General features: G+C 44.0%; 1 protein-coding gene and 1 pseudogene across 1 annotated transcript in view; one reads left to right on the forward strand and one right to left on the reverse strand.

Annotated features, from left to right (window-relative positions):
* The first annotated feature begins 1,603 nt into the window (after window positions 1-1,603).
* The window catches only part of SPPL3 (signal peptide peptidase like 3), a 160,808-nt gene continuing 145,665 nt past the window's right edge, over window positions 1,604-16,746 (forward strand). Inside the window, exon 1 of the mRNA XM_006865431.1 lies at window positions 1,604-1,674. Within this exon, the coding sequence (XP_006865493.1) occupies window positions 1,652-1,674 (23 nt within the window). The 5' untranslated portion in view covers window positions 1,604-1,651. The remainder of the gene's footprint in view (window positions 1,675-16,746) is intronic.
* On the reverse strand, window positions 11,531-11,912 carry LOC102813937 (annotated as a pseudogene).

The raw sequence follows: 16,746 nt of genomic DNA on the forward strand, positions 1-16,746 counted from the left end.
ACTTTGTTGTTGTTTTTAAGTGCCACCAAGTAGATTCTGACTCTTAGCAATCCTGTATAGGGTTTCTGAGGAGAGGCTGGTGGGCTTGGACCACTGACCTTGGGGTTAACAGTCCAGTGCTTATCCTACAGTGCCACACTAAGACTTTGTCTGTTCTCTGTTGTTGTGTGCCGTCAAGTTGGTTCCGACTCACAGTGACCTTGTATAGGGTTTCCAAGGAATGACTGGTGAGTGTGAACTGCAGATCTTGCGGTGGAGTACGTCTCCTACAGCGCCACACCAGGACTCTATTCTCTAGTCTCGCTCTATTGGTACTTTCCGTCTGTCTCCAGTTCTCCTTTTCCTGCTACTGTTTTCTCTGCTAGGAACTCTCTTGCCCCACGACTTTACATAGTCAGCTACTTCTCATCTTTCAGATGTCTGTTCAAACGTCCCCTCCTTCAGAAAGGCTTTCTTTGACCACCTTTTCTAAAGCAGACCCCAGCCTTGCTCATGCTCTGTGTTTGCTCGTGTTCCTGTTGTGAAATTTAACATCTGAAATCCAGATTATATTTGTTGGTTTGGATTGTTTATGTCTCTTCCTCCAAAAATGTATGCTCGCAACGGGCAAAGACCTCTAGACTGAGAACATACGTTGATGACTAAATGAAGGTGAGGCTTGCCACAGAGCTTGGACACAATAAAGGCTGGCTGCGTGGACTGTGGTACATGAGCGAATGAATGAACCACGGACTATAAGAATTAAGGACTCTACACCGCATTCTGCCTTCCAGCTGACAGGTTGATTGACAGTTGGGGGTGCCTGCCAGACGACTGTTGATTGACGACTGACAGCTGAGTGACAGCCAAAACACCCGCATCGGGGTTCCTGATTGGCCAGCGGCCTAGGACCCTAGGAAAGGGGCAGGAGAAGGGGGCGCTAGGCGGCCGCTCCGGGTGAGGAAGAGGGCGGTACAGGGCACCGGGAGGCGGCCCAACAGCCTCGCGGCTTGGTAAGCAACCGCCGCCTCGCACCGACTAACCGACGTCTCCGCGCATGGGCCCGGCGCGGAGGCGGGGCGCGTGCGTCACGTGAGCGTGTTTTGGGCACGTGACGCGAGCGGGGCCAAGGCTCGTCCGGCCCCTCCTCCCCTCGGCGGGTGTGAGCCGAGCGGCCTCTCCTCACCGCCGAGCGCCCCCCTCTGCCGTTGCTGCCGCCGCCGCCTACGCCCGCTGGTCATGTCCCCCGGCCGCCGCCGCCGCCGTCGCTCGAGCGCGGCGCGCCCGCGGCCCAGCGCGCATTAAGCGCGGGCCCTGCTGCCGTTCGCCCGCCCGCGCCGGGGCCCCCTTGTTCTCAGCGCCGCCGCCGCCGCCGCCATGTTGGGTTCAGAGCCGCAGCGGAGCCGCCGCCGCCGCGGCCGGTGAGGGAGGCCGAGAGCAGAGTCTGCCCCGCCCCGGGGTCCAGGGAGCGGGGCCGCCTCGGAGCCCGGTCTCTCTCGGCCAGCCGTCCTCCTCGCCTACCCGCCCGCCCGCCCTGAGCGAGCGCCGGGCCCGGGCCGCGCCTTCCGCTCCCGAGCGAGCCCTCCGTCGGTCCGTCCGTCCGTCCGTCCGTCCCCCGCCGCCGCTGCCGGGCCCGGCCCAACCTGCAGCGGAGCCCGCGAGCGTCAGCGCCATGGCGGAGCAGACCTACTCCTGGTAAGTGCGGACTCGGGGAGGCCGAACGCGGCCAGGGTGGGGGCCGAGCACCGACTGCCCGGGGGGAAAGAAGACGAGGAGAAACAGGTGCGCGCTGGGGGGGCTGCGGCCTGGGGGTGCACGCCCCCCTCACCCGGGACTCGCGGGAACAGCCGTGCGCTCCCGGGGACCCGGTGCCCAAGAAGGGGATGAAGGAGGAGGTGGAGGCGGCGGATGTCATCTGGCCATGGGCGGAGCAGGTGATGGAGAAGGGAGGGGAGTGTGACCCCAGGGTTGGGAACCCCTCGGATAGGAAGTCGAATTGTACGGGGCACCTCGGAACTGACTTGTGGGGGTGGCTTCTGAGCTGGAGACTTAAAAGGGGCGTAGAGAGGTGGGCGAGGGCAAAGGTGGCCCATGGGGCCGACCGGAAGGTCTGGTGAGAAGAACAGGTGAGAAGAAGCTGAACTTCCAAGTTGGGAAAGAGAGAGGAGGCGCCACTTGGACCGTCGGGCTACGCTCCGGGATGGGGAGCGCAGGGAGAGTGAGTTGGTAAGGGGGGAGAGAGGCTCAGCAGGGAGGGAAGGAAACTGCATAGTGGGGAGAGTCTTGGGGACCCTGGAGGGGGAGTCACTGGCGGCGGAGAGGTTGAACCTAGAGCCTGTTTGAATAACCAGAGTCTGGAAAGGGTGTTGTTCACAGGGGGACTTGGGCAGAATTGTTGCAAGCAGCGGTCCTCTGTTCTTTTGAATATGAAATGGCCTCGTGTGGAGATGGAGGACCTGCAAGTTACTGCCCCCTTTGTGGGACTTTTAAAGTGCTTCAGGAGTAGTTTATAGAGTGACAGCATGCGTCTCCTGAGAAGGATGTGCTAAGGTTTGTGGGGAAAGGGAGGCGAGAGGCCTTAATCCTAGAGCATGCAAGTTGGAATGAAGACTATCCATGAGAGAGGAAATTGAGGGAGCAGGGGCTGGAGTGTGAGAAAGTCAGGTAGTAGGTGGGGTGGGCAGTCTGGTTGCAATCTAGAGGAGGGTTTGTTTGAAGATGGTTTGCCCTTTGAAGTAAATGTAGTTTACTATAGAAATGTCCACTTGGCCTTCTTAGCAAGAATCATGATTGAGTGCAATGAGCATATTGTTTAGAATTAGAAGACATGGGTTGGCCACAGCTTGTTTTGTAACTTGTTGGCTGTTAGTTGAAAAAGGGTAGTAAGCTATTGTTTTTCATTGCATATAAAATAGGGAGCTGGGGTGCAACAGCTTAGTGCAGAACTGCTAAGTGAAAGGTTTTTGTGATTCACCCAGAGAAATGTCTGGCTGTCAGTTCCGGTATAGAGTACAGAAAAACCCTGTGGGATCTAGAACCCCACCCCCAGGTATCACCTTACAGCCAAACAACAGACAGACAGACAGGCCTATAAAATGAACAGTAACACTCATGAGGAATGGACTCCTCAGCACAAGTAACCACGGGAGACCAAAAGGACAGCATTTGCCCCCAAACAAAGCTCAGAGGGCAGGAAGGGGCAAGAAAGAAGAATGCTGTTCCATTGAGGGAATTACAACGAGTGTGATGAAACAAGTATACATTTTTGAATGGAAAACTATTGTCAACTTTCTCCCAAACCACAACAAAAAACAAAACAAGAACTAACAAAAATCCCCATGGGACATTTCTCCTCTGTCACCGGGGGTCACTTTGCATCAGAATCACTTCTGACTCATCTAACAACAAAGCGCCCTTTTCACAGACTGTAACTAGTACATGAGAAACTCAAAACGGTGACAAACTGGGATTTGCTATGCTTTATTATTTTGTTAAAATGATATCAGGCAAACAACAAAGAAATGGGTAATACCTTTGAAAAGGGGGAAAAATGGCTTTAGGTAGTGATTTGTGGTATGTGGGATTGGGAAAAGTCAAGAATTTGTATCTTCACATAGGGAAAGAGGATTGGTGATTGAGAATGATAACCTATAGGGAACTTTGGTGATGCAGAAGCGTTCTCAAGAAGGTAATGGAGAGGATGAGACAGTAACTCCAAAGGAAGAATGAAAATCTTGGTAAACAGGTGTGACTGTACATGTGCTGTGGTAGTGTTGTTTTTCAATTTTGTGGTGCAAATATGTACAAGGGGCTTCAAAAAGTTTGTGGGAAAATGCCATTATCTTTTTTTTTTAAATATAAATGCTTTATTGTGAATTATGTGATAGTTTACATGGGAGAACATTAGTTTTACATTCATCCTATCATAGATCGTTTTATTGCCATGGTTACAATCCCCTCCATGTATCATCAACCATCAACTATAAGCCTGTCCCCCGGTCCTCAGCACACAGCCCCTCTCCCTTTCTGGGTCTAGAGTCCCCAGCTGCTCCATCTCTCCACGTCATGGTCTCTGCCTCCATCTCAGGCATCACTGCTTTTCTGGGTAGGGTCCCGCTCTCTGCTCTTCTCCATTGATGGTCCTAGGGACCTCCTCTCCTAGACTGAAAAGTTAATCACTCCCCTCCTTGCTATAAAAGTCTACTTTTACATTTCCAACCCTCACAGTCAGTCCTGATAACAATTATTCACTGTTGTATCACAAGAGACCCATCTGCATTTCATTTCATCAGCCCTGCCTAGACAGATTGGATACTATCCAGTGGAGATTCTACCTTCCTTCATGCCCTCTGGATCTAGGTTCCCTCTTAAAACCTTGTAAGCCAGTCACTTCTTGCCTTTGTAGCGCCCCGCCCCCCAACCTCCACTTTGGGTAGCCAGTGTCCAAGTTGCCCATCCCTGTCTACTCTGTATATCGAGGGGGTGGGAATGATTCTTGCAGTAAGGATTTGTTTCCTCTTTTGAGCTACTGCATCCATAGGTGTAGGTCAAGTTCATCCAATTGTATCAGATTACGCTTTTTTTCCTCCTCTTTCTTCTTCTGGTTGAGCTCTGATCATCCAGTCATTGAAGCCAGGTCAAGTGGGTATTATCTGCAAGTGTGGGTGATCTTGTGCATATGCCCTCTCTTCTTTATCAGCTGGACGCTTCACTCTCCACTCTAGTCCTCTGTGGCTGTGTCACTGACTCTGGGCCCAAGAATCCCCAGGTCTTGCCACATTGCTGGCCAACTAGGTCTTCACCCGGGTTCACAGGAGTCTATTGAACATTGTAGGGCTTATCTCGCCGTTTCATTGCTGTTTTTCTCTCACTTCCCCTTATGGGTGACGAGTGTGGTGACCAATCAGAGTGTGTATTCCCATTTAGTCTTCATCTTGGAAGAGGGTTTGTGCCATTATCTTTTGATTCCATTTTTCCATAAACTTTTTGAAGCCCCCTCGTATATACATTAAAACATTGTGTACATGTATTTTCTAAAGGACATTGAGACTGATATGAGAGGCTACAGCTATAGTCAGCTGACTCAGTAGAAGGTGATATGGAGCTCAGGATTACTATTCTAGCTTTCTTATGGACAGAGGGTCAGCACTGGACTGTTGACCACAAAGTCAGCCATTCTCAGAAACCCTGTAAAGGACTGTGTATGAGTTGGAGCCAACTCAGCAGCACACAACAGCAGTAACATGGGCAGAATACGAAATGAAGACCAGCTGAGAGGCCTAATGGCCGCCTTGTTGTTTTTACTGTGTTATAAATCCTAAAGAGCTCTGGTGGTACTGTGGTTTAGGGGGTAGGCTGCTAACCTCAAGGTCGGCAGTTCAAATCCACCAGCCCCTCCTCAGGAGTAAGATGAGGCTGTCTGCTCCTGTAAAGATTTACCTTCTTGGAAACTCTGTTTGGGTCCCTATGAGTCAGAATGGACTTGATGGCAGTGGGTTTGGTTTTGGGTTTATATAGCGAGAAACTGTGGGTTGCTAAAGGAGTAGAAAATACAATAGTCAAGAAATGCGGGGGAAAGGAGAATGTTTTTCACCCTTTAGACTGACCACACACTGCTACTCTGTGGACTGTAAGGTCAGTTCGAGCTGCAAGGTTGGTGCTTCAAACTCACCAGCTGCTCCTTGGAAACCCCCTATATAGGATCACTGTGAGTTGGAACCGGCTTGATGGCACTTATGAATAACGAGTCAAGTAGGGCTTAATCTTGATTTAGTCTACTAAGGTTCTTCCTCGTCTCAGCTTCCTTTATTTGTATTATAGACAAAGAAACTCCCTGAAATCAGAATGCTTACCCCTCACCTCCTCTGTTGTCAGAGTAGAAAGCTTTTACCTCATCTTCAAAGAGGATGGTGTCTCCGGAGAGTGAATGGGGAAATGCGGCAGCTTTCCAATTCTTTCTGTACCAGCTAGCTTGTAACCTGAAGGACTGCACCTGTGGCATTTGATATACATATATTTAATTCTCACAAGCCTCTGAGGTGGTGATATTTCCCTTTTTTATAGGAAAGGAAACTGACTCAGGAGCCAAGCGAATTACCCTAGGTGACTCCTTATAAGTGGTTGATGTTTTTTGTTTGTTTGTTTGATGTGATACTTTTTTCTTTTGTTTGACATGATTCCTCCTATCATCTTTTCATTCTCCTTGAAATATAAATATGGGAAGGATATTCCAAAAATTTGTTGTTATTGTTCAGTGCTATCAAGTTAGTTCCAACTCACAGCGACAGAAGGAGACACTGCCCGTTGTCGCAGGTTTTAACATTTGAGCCCAATGCTGCTTCCACTGTTTAAAACATTATACGCTATTTTCTTTTAACTTTGTCATTATTCACTTGGTCTGTAAAAATAATCAGGAGCTGATTGATTTTTGTTAAGACTTGTCCTTTTTTTTTACTGAACGTGGCCCTTAGAAAAATCATCCTGTGGAGAGAGACTGCAGGGACACTATAGCTTTGTCTGAATGGAATAGGAAAAGAACGTAGACACATATGAAAAAGAATCTTCTAGGTTCTGGTGTGGCGTTGTGGGCTAATGCGCCAGACTGCAGAGGTGTTTGAACCGCAAGGTCAGCGGTTCAGACTCACCAGCTGCTCCTCAGAAACCCTATATAGGGTTGCTATGTGTTGGAACGGACTCTACAGCACTTCACAATAAGGACTTCCATGTAATAAAATTTGTGAATTATGGAATAACATGAGTTGGTAACTGTTGAAGTTCAGTGTCTTCTTCTGCATGTTTATATTTTTCACAACAAAGACCAGAGAAAATGTAATATAGCTCTAAGCGCATGTTCATACGGTTCTAACGTCTTGTGCTTGTTCTCCTCCTAGCAAATTCTAAAAATCCTGTTACTTCAGGACCCAGCTCATGTTCTACCTAGCTGTGACACATTTTCTGACCACCCCTTCTAAAAGGGATTCCTTTACTTTGACTGCTTGTAATTTCGGTCTGCATCACTCCTGAGTTTTCAAGTGTAGATTGGAAGTTCCTGGCGCTTAGCTCCAAGTAAACATTGGGTGAGTGACTGTGATAGTAGGGCCTCAGGGAAGTTCTTTCTTTAATGAAAGAATATTAAACCAAGGAAGGCGATAAATGAAGGTGATTTCTGCACCTATAAAAAGGAACTTTAGTGCCTTTTTCTTGGTTTTCTGGTATCCTAGTACTGTAAAAAGGAGCCTCTGATAGCATAGTGGTTACGAGTCCAGCTGCTAATCTCACGATCAGCAATTCAAAACGATCAGTAAATGTTCTGCGGAAGGAAAATGAAGCCTTCTGCTCCTGTAAAGATTTACAGCCTCGAAAAACCCTCTACAGGGTTGCTATGAGTCAGAACCGACTCCACAGTACATACCCACCACCACCACCACCACCATCACCAGTGCTATAAAAAGGAGGAATGCCATCCTTTCCATAAACTTCCCAAACGGGAAGGCCAACTCGATATTCCTTAACCTGAAAGAACTGAAGAAAAAAAATCCCAATCTCAAGTTGTAATATTAAAGGATTCTAAGGACAAAAATATTAAACAATTTATCAAAAGAAGATGTACACAGTCACTTTACCAAAAAGAATTGGTCATTGTTCACCCATTTCAGGAGATAGCATATGATCAAGAGCCGATGGTATTGAAGGAAGAAATCCAAGCTGCACTGAAGGCATTGCCAAAAGGCTGTAGGAATGGAGGGAATACTAGTTGAGGTGTTGCAAGTGCTCACTTATCTATGCCAAGAAATTTGGAAAATAACTACCTGGAAATTTGGAAAATAGCTACCTGGCCAGTTGACTGGAAGAGGTCCATATTTGTGCCCGTTCCAAAAGTGATCCAACAGGATAAAGAAATTATCAAACAATATCATTAATATCACAAATTAAAACTTTGCTGGAGATAATTAAAAAACGGTTGCAGTAGTACATCAACAGGGAACTGCCAGAAATTGATGCTGGATTAGGATGTGGATCAAGGGATATCATTGCTGATGTTAGGTGGATCTTGAATGAGAGCAGAAAATACCAGGGAAATGTTTTCCTCTGCTTTATTGACTGTACAGAGGCATTTGACTGTGGAAAACAGAAGAAACTCTGGACAACATTTCTAAAGATGGAAATTCCAGAACACTTAGTGAAACCACTCATATACCAAGAGGCAGTCATTTAAACAGAACAAGGGATTGAAGATATTAGAAAAGATGTGAGTCAGGGCTGTGTCCTTTAACCGTACATACTCAGTTTGTATGTTGTTAAGTGTCATCAAGTCAGTTCTAATTCATACAGACCCTGTATAGGGTTTCTGAGGAGCAGCTGGCGGATTTGAACTGTTGACCTTGTAGTTAGCAAGCTAATGTTTCTTTTACCACACCGTACCAGAACTCCTTAGTTTGTATGATGAGCAAATGATCTGAGAAGCTGGACTGTATGAAGAAGAATGTGGCATCAGGATTGAAGGAAGATTCATTAACAGTCTGGAATATGCATTTAACATAACCATGCTTGCTAAAAGCGAAGAGGACTTGAAATATGTACTGATGAAGGTCAAAGACTATAGCCTTCAGTGTAAAGAAAACAAAAATTCTCACATCTGGACCAATAAACAACACAAGATAAAGGGAGAAAAAGTGCGTTTTGATCTAAGCCATGATATTTTCACTCACCTCATATGCATTTGTAAGCTGAACAAGAATAAGAAAGACCAAGGAAGAATTGATGTGGTTGCCGAATGTTAAAAGTGCTATAGATTGCCAGAAGGCCAAACAAATCTGTTTTGGAAGAGCTACAGAAGGAGCTCTGGTAGCGTAGTGGTTACGAATCGGGCTGCGAACCTTAAGGTCAGCGGTTCGAAACTACCAGCCGCTCCGCGGGAGAAAGATGAGGCTTTCTACTCCCATAAAGATTTACACCCTCGGAAACCCTGTACAGGGTCGCTATGGGTCGGAACCGACTCAACGGCACTTAACAACAACAACAACACAGCCGAATGCTCCTTAAAGGCAAGCATGGTGGGACTTTGTCTTTCTTACTTTGACATATTCTCAGAGGGATCAGTTCCTGGAGAAGGACATCATGCTTTGTAATTGAGAGGGTGAGTGAAAAAGAGGAAGACCTGCAATGAGAGACAGTGGCTGTAACAATGGGAATTATTGTAAAGACAGCGCAGGACTAGCCAGTGTAGTGTTGACATATGATCGCTGCAAGTTGGGATTAATTCAGTGGCACCTATTAACATCAGTGAAGTAAATAAAATAAAATGAAAATAATTGTTAGTAACATCAGCACCTTTATCATGATATGACCACAAGACTCTACTTGTCTCCTTTTACTCTAATACACTGAGAAAGTAAAAGAAAGTGTGTGCGAGAATGCACCTTTTACTCATTGAGAGAAAGGCTGTAGTCACTGTCTGTGTGTGCGTGGTCACTTTAGTTCAATTCTGTGAGAAACGGGAACCTTTCTCCTGATGCAGTCAGTATAGCATTTATATGGAAGTGCACTTGATGCTTGCTCGATTTTACTTATGTTAGGTTTCATGGTAGTATGGAGAGAAAAGGGAATAAGTCTTCTTGAACCATTGTCAAGTAAGTTACCAAAGTACTGTCGTGATTCGCTACACATTTTTGTAAGTTTTAGGGCTTTACAAGCATTATTTCTAAGTTTGGAAATCGAGACTCAAAGAGTTAAGTAACTTGCCCCAAGGCGTAAATGGTAAACTGGCTTAGAAATTAAGACTGAACTCCAAGATTCTGACCCTGCATCTTTTCCCCTGTCTCAGCCAACAGAGCCTCTCTCTTGCTTGATATCTGTTCGAGCTACATGACTCCTCACTGGATTCCCACCTGTGCCCTTGCTCTCTTCCTCACCAGTTCATTCTCCACCCAACTGCCCGAGTGGCCTTCTGACAACCTAAGACAGATATGTCATTTTTTACTTGAAAGTCTGCACATTTCATAGTGTAAATTCATGGTCCGGCCTTGTGTGCTTCTCTGAGGGATGACAGACAGACAAACTAGAAGTGACACAGGGTTAAGCCCCTTTCTCTTTTGGTACTGTTGCTGGTGCCTGGCACATAATAGGTGGTTGGGAAATGTTTACTAAGGCCCCCTGGTGGCACAATGGTTAAGCTCTTGGTTGCTCACTGAAAGATAAGCAATTCGAACCCACCCAGCAGCTCCACAGAGAAAAGACCTGGTGATTGGCTCTTGTCAAGATTATAGCCTAGGAAACCCTGCTTTTTCCTGGAAGGTTGCTGTGAGTTGAAATCTACTGGGCAGCACATAACAACAAAGGTTTACTAGAGAGATGTGTGGTATGCTTTCCTGTGATTGGTGTTGTTAAGTTCTGTAGAGTTGGTTCCCACTCATTGTGGGCTTTGTATAGCGTTTTCGAGGAGTGCCTGGTAGGTTTGAACTGCTGACCTTGCGATTTAGACTGACCTGCAGTGCGGTGCACAATCTTGCAGCGCCACAGCAGGACTTCTCTGTGCTACCTATTTTAAACTCTAGCCTCAGGACTGCAGCAGGATAATAGACATCATGTCAGATACTTACAAGTACTGATAAAACTAGAAGGATAACCAAATTTACCTCCAGCCCTTAGTGGAGTCACTTCTACATTTGGATTACTGTTATATGTATACCATTGTATCTGATAGTTTTTCAGAGAGAAACTATAATTGAAAATAATGTGTCATAAGATTAAAGACTTGATTTGCCCATTAATTTTTTCATTTTTAAATTTATTTTTGTTGTTGAGAATATATGTAGCAAAGCATACACCAATTCAGCTGTTTCTGCAAGTGTATTAATTATATTTTTTGAGTTGTGCAGTCATTCTTAACTTCCTTTTCTGTGGTGTTACTCACCTGTTAATACAAACTCATAGTGTTGTGTGTATGTGTGTGTCCAAGGTTACTAGTATCTAATCTTTCGTTTTGGTTGTCAGTTTGATCTCATATAGTTCTTAAAAGAGTACAATGTTCAAGGCAGACATCTTTTATTATTGTTTGGTTGTCTGTTATTTATTTATTTATTTCAATTTTTTATAGTAAATTTAGTTAAGGTTTACAGAGTACATCATCAGTTTTTACATTCAACAATTCGTATATTTTGCTTCATTTCATGATTGCAATCCGTTCCATGTACCTACAGTTAACAGTATTTACCTCTGTTCATTTTAACTATTGCATTCCTCCCTGTGTCTCCCGCTACTTCATCTTTCCTCTGCTAACTTCCCTCTTGTTGTATATCGGCTGACCTGTCGCCATGGTAACATGTGTCTACCCTCTAATCTGTGAATCATTTCCCCTCCCTCTCAGTAGTGTTCATAGATGGGTTCTTCTATCAAGAAACCCCCCCCCCCCCATAAACTAACATTGGTCTCATACAATATTTGTTCTTTTGTGATTGACTAATTTCATTCAGCATAGTATCCTTTCCTTTTTTTTTTTTTTTTTTGGTTCCCAAGTTTTATTCTAGGACAAAATATTCCAGATAAGTGAGTTTTAATCCTCACCTTCCTCTACTTCGTCCTGGTTAATCTGGAAGTAGCGTAATTCATAACTTTATTTGCTGTTAGCAACTACGCACAACCAATCACATAAATTATTCTTCTTCAAATATTTTTTGGTGCAATATTTCAAATACCTTTGGGTAAAAGGCATCTTGGAGGCCACAGTAATCTTGCTCTTGCTTCTTTCAGTGATTACAACCCCTCTACCGAGATGACCAGCTTTCCTGTTGACTTTGATTCTTTCTTGATGAAACCACTCAAAATTGGCAGCATTCATGATTCCATCTTCTACAGGGTGGGTGCAGGCAAGGGTGAATTTTAGAACCTTCTTTTTTCTTGCCCCCCTTCGCCACAAGCTTTTTCCCAGGTGCCATGGCGGCAGCAGAGGCAGAAAGGGAGTTCGGCGAACCACACAGACACCATAATGTCCTTTACTTTGAAAGCAAGCTTTTCCGACAGCTAATTTTAAGTGCTGTAATAATGTTATTTTGGTGATGTGTAATTTAAACTAAAATCTGCCAAAGCTAACACCACAAATTGATATTTAAATCACTTTCCTCAATGTTGATTACAAAGGTGTTAGGAAAAAAAGAAGAGTTTGAGGACTTATAACTATAGCAGCCTATAATCTGTCAGGGAGAACTATGAATCAAAATGCCTAATATTCATGCATTTTTCAAAACAGATTAATATGTGGTCACTGATTTTAGAGATGATGAATACTATTGAATTTTCAGGTGTTATGTGGTTTACAAACAACAACGTCCAGGTTCGAACCCTCCAGCCGCTCAGTGAGAGAAAGATAAGGCTTTCTGTACCCACACAAATTTATGGAAAGCCTCTTATATCCTGTATAGGGTCGCTATGAGTGGGAACGGACTCAAAGGCACTTAATAACCGCAACAGTGTGGTTCTATATCATTGCATTTTATATCAACAGTGATAACTTAATTCATTTTCAATATTCTTAACCTGTTTTATTTAATGAAAAACCCAGAAATATCCCAAGAAGAGTATGTAACTCAGCTTTAATTGGGCATAATTGACTCTCGAAACTATGTGATTGCTGTCCAAGGCAATAGAATTGTGAGTATAATTTACTTTGTAAAATTCCATAATCTACTTTTACTATATATTTCTGGAGTTTAACAGGTCCTTTTTTAGAGTTAAAGAAAAATAACAGATTTTCTTAATCTGAAATTTTTTTTTATTGTTGTTGTTGAATATACACCCAGCAGAACATATATACTAATTGAACAATTCTAAATTTTGAATTCACTGGCATTGAGTATATTCTTCACATTGTGTAGCCATTCTTCCTCTCCCTTTTCAAGTTGTTCCTCCCCGTTAACACAAACTCAATGCCTCCTTAGTTTCCTGTGTAATCTTTTGGGTAGCCCTTGTCAGTTTGAGCCCATAGAAATTGATCTTAAAGAGCGCAATCCTGAAGGCAGACAGTCTTTATTAGTTAAGCTAAACTATTTGGTTTTAAGAATAATTCAGGGAATATATTCAGTTTAAGGTTTCAAGATTATCTCAGGGATATAGTTTTGGTGATTCACCCAGCATAGTTGGCTCCAGAAAGTCTGATTCTATGTTTCTCCTCTTTTGATCAGGATTTTCCCATAGAATCTTTGATCAAAATGTTTGGCCTTGGTAATTGGGCACCATACTACTCCTGGTTTCATGGCGAAGGAGGCATTTGTTAACAGAGGCAGTTAGATGTGCATTCCGTTTTCTCTAGTTTCTGAGTCTCCTTCCTATGTTGCTCCAGGCAAATAGAGACCAGTTATGGTACCTTCTGTTTGCAAGCTCTTAAGACCCAGGACACTACAAGTTGAATCACTAAACATTAGACCAGTTAACCAGGATGACCCATGAAACCATGAACCCAAACCTCTAAAAAAGGACCCAGAACTGATGAGGTGTTTGGTTAGGCATAGCAGTCATAGCAGCTACTCTTTGCTTTCAGAGTTGTTTACCAATTTAACTTTTTACATGTGTACATCTTTTTGACAGTATTTAAATTCTCTAACTGTGTAACCTCTTGGTTGTTGTTGTTAAGTGTCATCAAGTTGTCATCAAGAACTCAGTGATCCTATGTAGGATTTCCCAGACTGTAAATCTGCGGGAGCAGAAAGCCTCATCTTTGTTCCATGGAGTGGCTGGTGGGCTCAAACTGCTGACCTTGTTGTTTGCATTCTTGTGCTTATCCTATTTTGATATTTAGAAGACGGTTTTCTCCATAATTTGTTCAAATGAAGGGAGATATGTGCAACCCAAGTTTTTCCTGACTTTCTGTGGAATGCCTGGGAGAAGACAGAAGAACAATTGATGCATTTGAATAGTGAAGGTGGTGAAGAATAATGAAAGTCCATAGCCTACCAAAAGAACAAACAAGTCAGTCTTAGAAGAAATACAACCAGATGCTCCTTAGAAGTTTTCAGGAGGTCCAGACGTCATCTTGATTCCTTTGTACCTGTCATCAGAAAAGACCAGTCACTAGGACAGGAGGTCAGATTTGGTATCGTAGAGGGTTAGCAAAATTGAGGGAAATCCTCAGTGAGATGGCTTGACAACAGTAGTCACAACAGTGACCTCACACCAAGGACCGTGAAGATAGTTCAGGACTGGATGACATGTCATTCTGTTACACACATAGAACTTGTGAGTCCGAGTTGGCTGGGTGGGAACTGATGACCACAAAGATACCTGAGGAAGGGCTGTAAACTTCTTATCTGCTTTTCCTTACTCCTTACCAAACCTGCCAGGCACATCCACTTCCTGTCATCTCAAGGCTCCAGGCTTGGGGCATCCCTCTTGACTCAAAGTGGACAGATGTAGCGGAAATTTGTTAATTGTTGCTTCAACCTGGCTATCCAGACATTTGTATCCTAAATACAGTGTCTGACTTTATTTTCTAGTTGTCTTATGACTTCATTTGTAATTTCCATGTCATAAATTTTGCCCAAAACTGTTTATCTGGCTTGACCTTTCAAACTTAACTAAATCTTGAGGCCTTGTCATGCAGCTCAGAATTTTAAACCTTTTGACTGTCTTTTCTGATTTCATAAGCGTCTAGAAATTTGTACTTACATTCCTCAAAAATGTTGCAGAAGTACCTCTACTCTTAGAAGTAAAAATTGGTTTTAAAGAACACATTCTCTTATGTAAGCCACTGATTAGTGGAGGCATCTTTGGAAATGTCCTCTGAGACCACAGCTAAGCTGCCTGCAGTTGAAGATTTGAGATAAGATCAGTCAGCTATAAGGGAGAGAGTGGAGTGGAGATGATGAATGGAAGACCAGAAATTGAGGCTTGGGAAAGTCACAGTTGAGAAATGCTAGGAAGAAGAGGAGTTAGAGGAAACATCACCAGAGGTTGAATAATTAATAAAGTACAACGGTGATGAAAGAAAAGGCACAAGAGAATTTTTAGGGATAGCAGTAAAAACAAAAACAAACCAGGGTTCAAAGGCAGTGAAGAAACAGCATGGTATTACATTTGCTAAGGAAGTCATTATTTACAGTGTTACTAATCAAAATCACTGGTGGTGGTGGTGGTGGTGTGCTGTGGAGTTGGTTCCGACTCGACTCGTAGCAACCCTGTATAGGGTTATGAGGCTGTAAATCTTTATGGGAGCAGAAAGCCTCATCTTTCTCCCATGGAACAGCTGGTAGTTTCAAACTCCTGACCCTGAGGTTAGCAGCCCAATTCGTAACTACTATGCTACCAGGGTGAAAGTCAAATTAGGGTGGTGCTAGTGGTATACTGTGAGTCAGTTCCGACTCAGTGATCCTTCATCGGGTGTCTGAGGCTGTAAATCTTTATGGGAGCAGAAAGCCTTATCTTTCTCCTGTGGAATGGCTGGTAGTTTCGAACAGCTGACTAAAGTTAGCAGCCAGTCCTGGTGTGGTGCTGCTGGTTAATGTGCTGGACTGCAAAGTCTGTTTGAACTGCAAGCTCAGTGATTCAAGCTCAACAGCTGCTCCTCAGAAATCCTATGGGTCAGAACTGACTCAACAGCACTTAACAACAACAACAACAGCCATGAGTTAAAGGCATGTTTTGGAAATTGACTGTTTGAGAAAATGTGCAAGACATAGGAAAGAGGAAATAGACAGCAGGGTTATAAGGGGTTCTTTTAAAACAAGGGAGAGAATTGTGTATTTGAAGGCAGGGAAAAGAAAAACTTGATATTGGAAGGAAAAGAGGTGTTTTTTGTTTGTTTGTTTTAAGGAGAGTAAATCCTGTAGTATAATACTAAGTTTACTGTGGATTTCAGTTGTGTAGAAAACTTACGGGGGAATGCTTGATAGGTACAGATAGTGTTTTTCTCTTTTGGTCTTTATGTTGTCACTAGTTTGGGTTGTCTTGTATTTGGATGTCCTCATGGTTTTTGTTGTTGTTTTTTTTTTGCCTACTGTATAAAATCTACCCTCTTCAGTTTTACTTTCAAAATTGCCTGGCCTGGTAACCCAAAAACCAAACCAGTTGCCATCAAGTCAGTTACGATTGCTGGCAATCCTTCAGGGCAGAGTAAAACTGTCCCATAGGGTTTCCAAGGTTGTAAACTTTACTAGTTTGAACCGCAAGATTGGCGGTTCACACACACCAGCTGCTACTCAGAAACTTTATACAGGGTCCCTGTGAGTCTGAACCGACTCGAAGGCACTTAACTACAAACAAGAAACTTTACCGAAGCACACTGCTGGATCTGATGGCTTCGAGATCTGATGGCTTCGAAGTTAGTCGCCAAGTGCTTAACGACAGTCTTTTAAAATCTTTATTCCAGCCAAACTGAATAGCTTACTGTTTCCCCTAAATAGCTGCTTTGTGATTTTATTTGGAGTCCTGGTATGGTGCTGCAGGAAAAGTGCTGGACTGCTAACTCGAAGGTTGGCAGTTCCAACTCACCAGCTGTTCCTCAGAAACCCTGAACAGGGTCTCTGTGGGTCGGAACCGACTTGACAGCACTAGCAGGTATAGGTTGTTGTTAAGTGCTGTCGAGTCGGTTCCGACCCATAAAGACTCTGTATAGGATTTCTGAGAAGTGGCTGGTGAGCTTGAACCCTCAACCTTGCAGTTTAGATGACTTTATGGTCCAGCGAATTAACCCATAGCACCATATCAGGACTCCTGCTGGTATAGGTATAGCTGCTTTTATTTAAACGGGCTTTTCTACCTGGTTATCCCTTCTCCCAAGTC

This window comes from Chrysochloris asiatica, unplaced genomic scaffold (genome assembly GCF_000296735.1).
Source record: "Chrysochloris asiatica unplaced genomic scaffold, ChrAsi1.0 scaffold00078, whole genome shotgun sequence".
NCBI classification, from domain to species: domain Eukaryota; kingdom Metazoa; phylum Chordata; class Mammalia; order Afrosoricida; family Chrysochloridae; genus Chrysochloris; species Chrysochloris asiatica.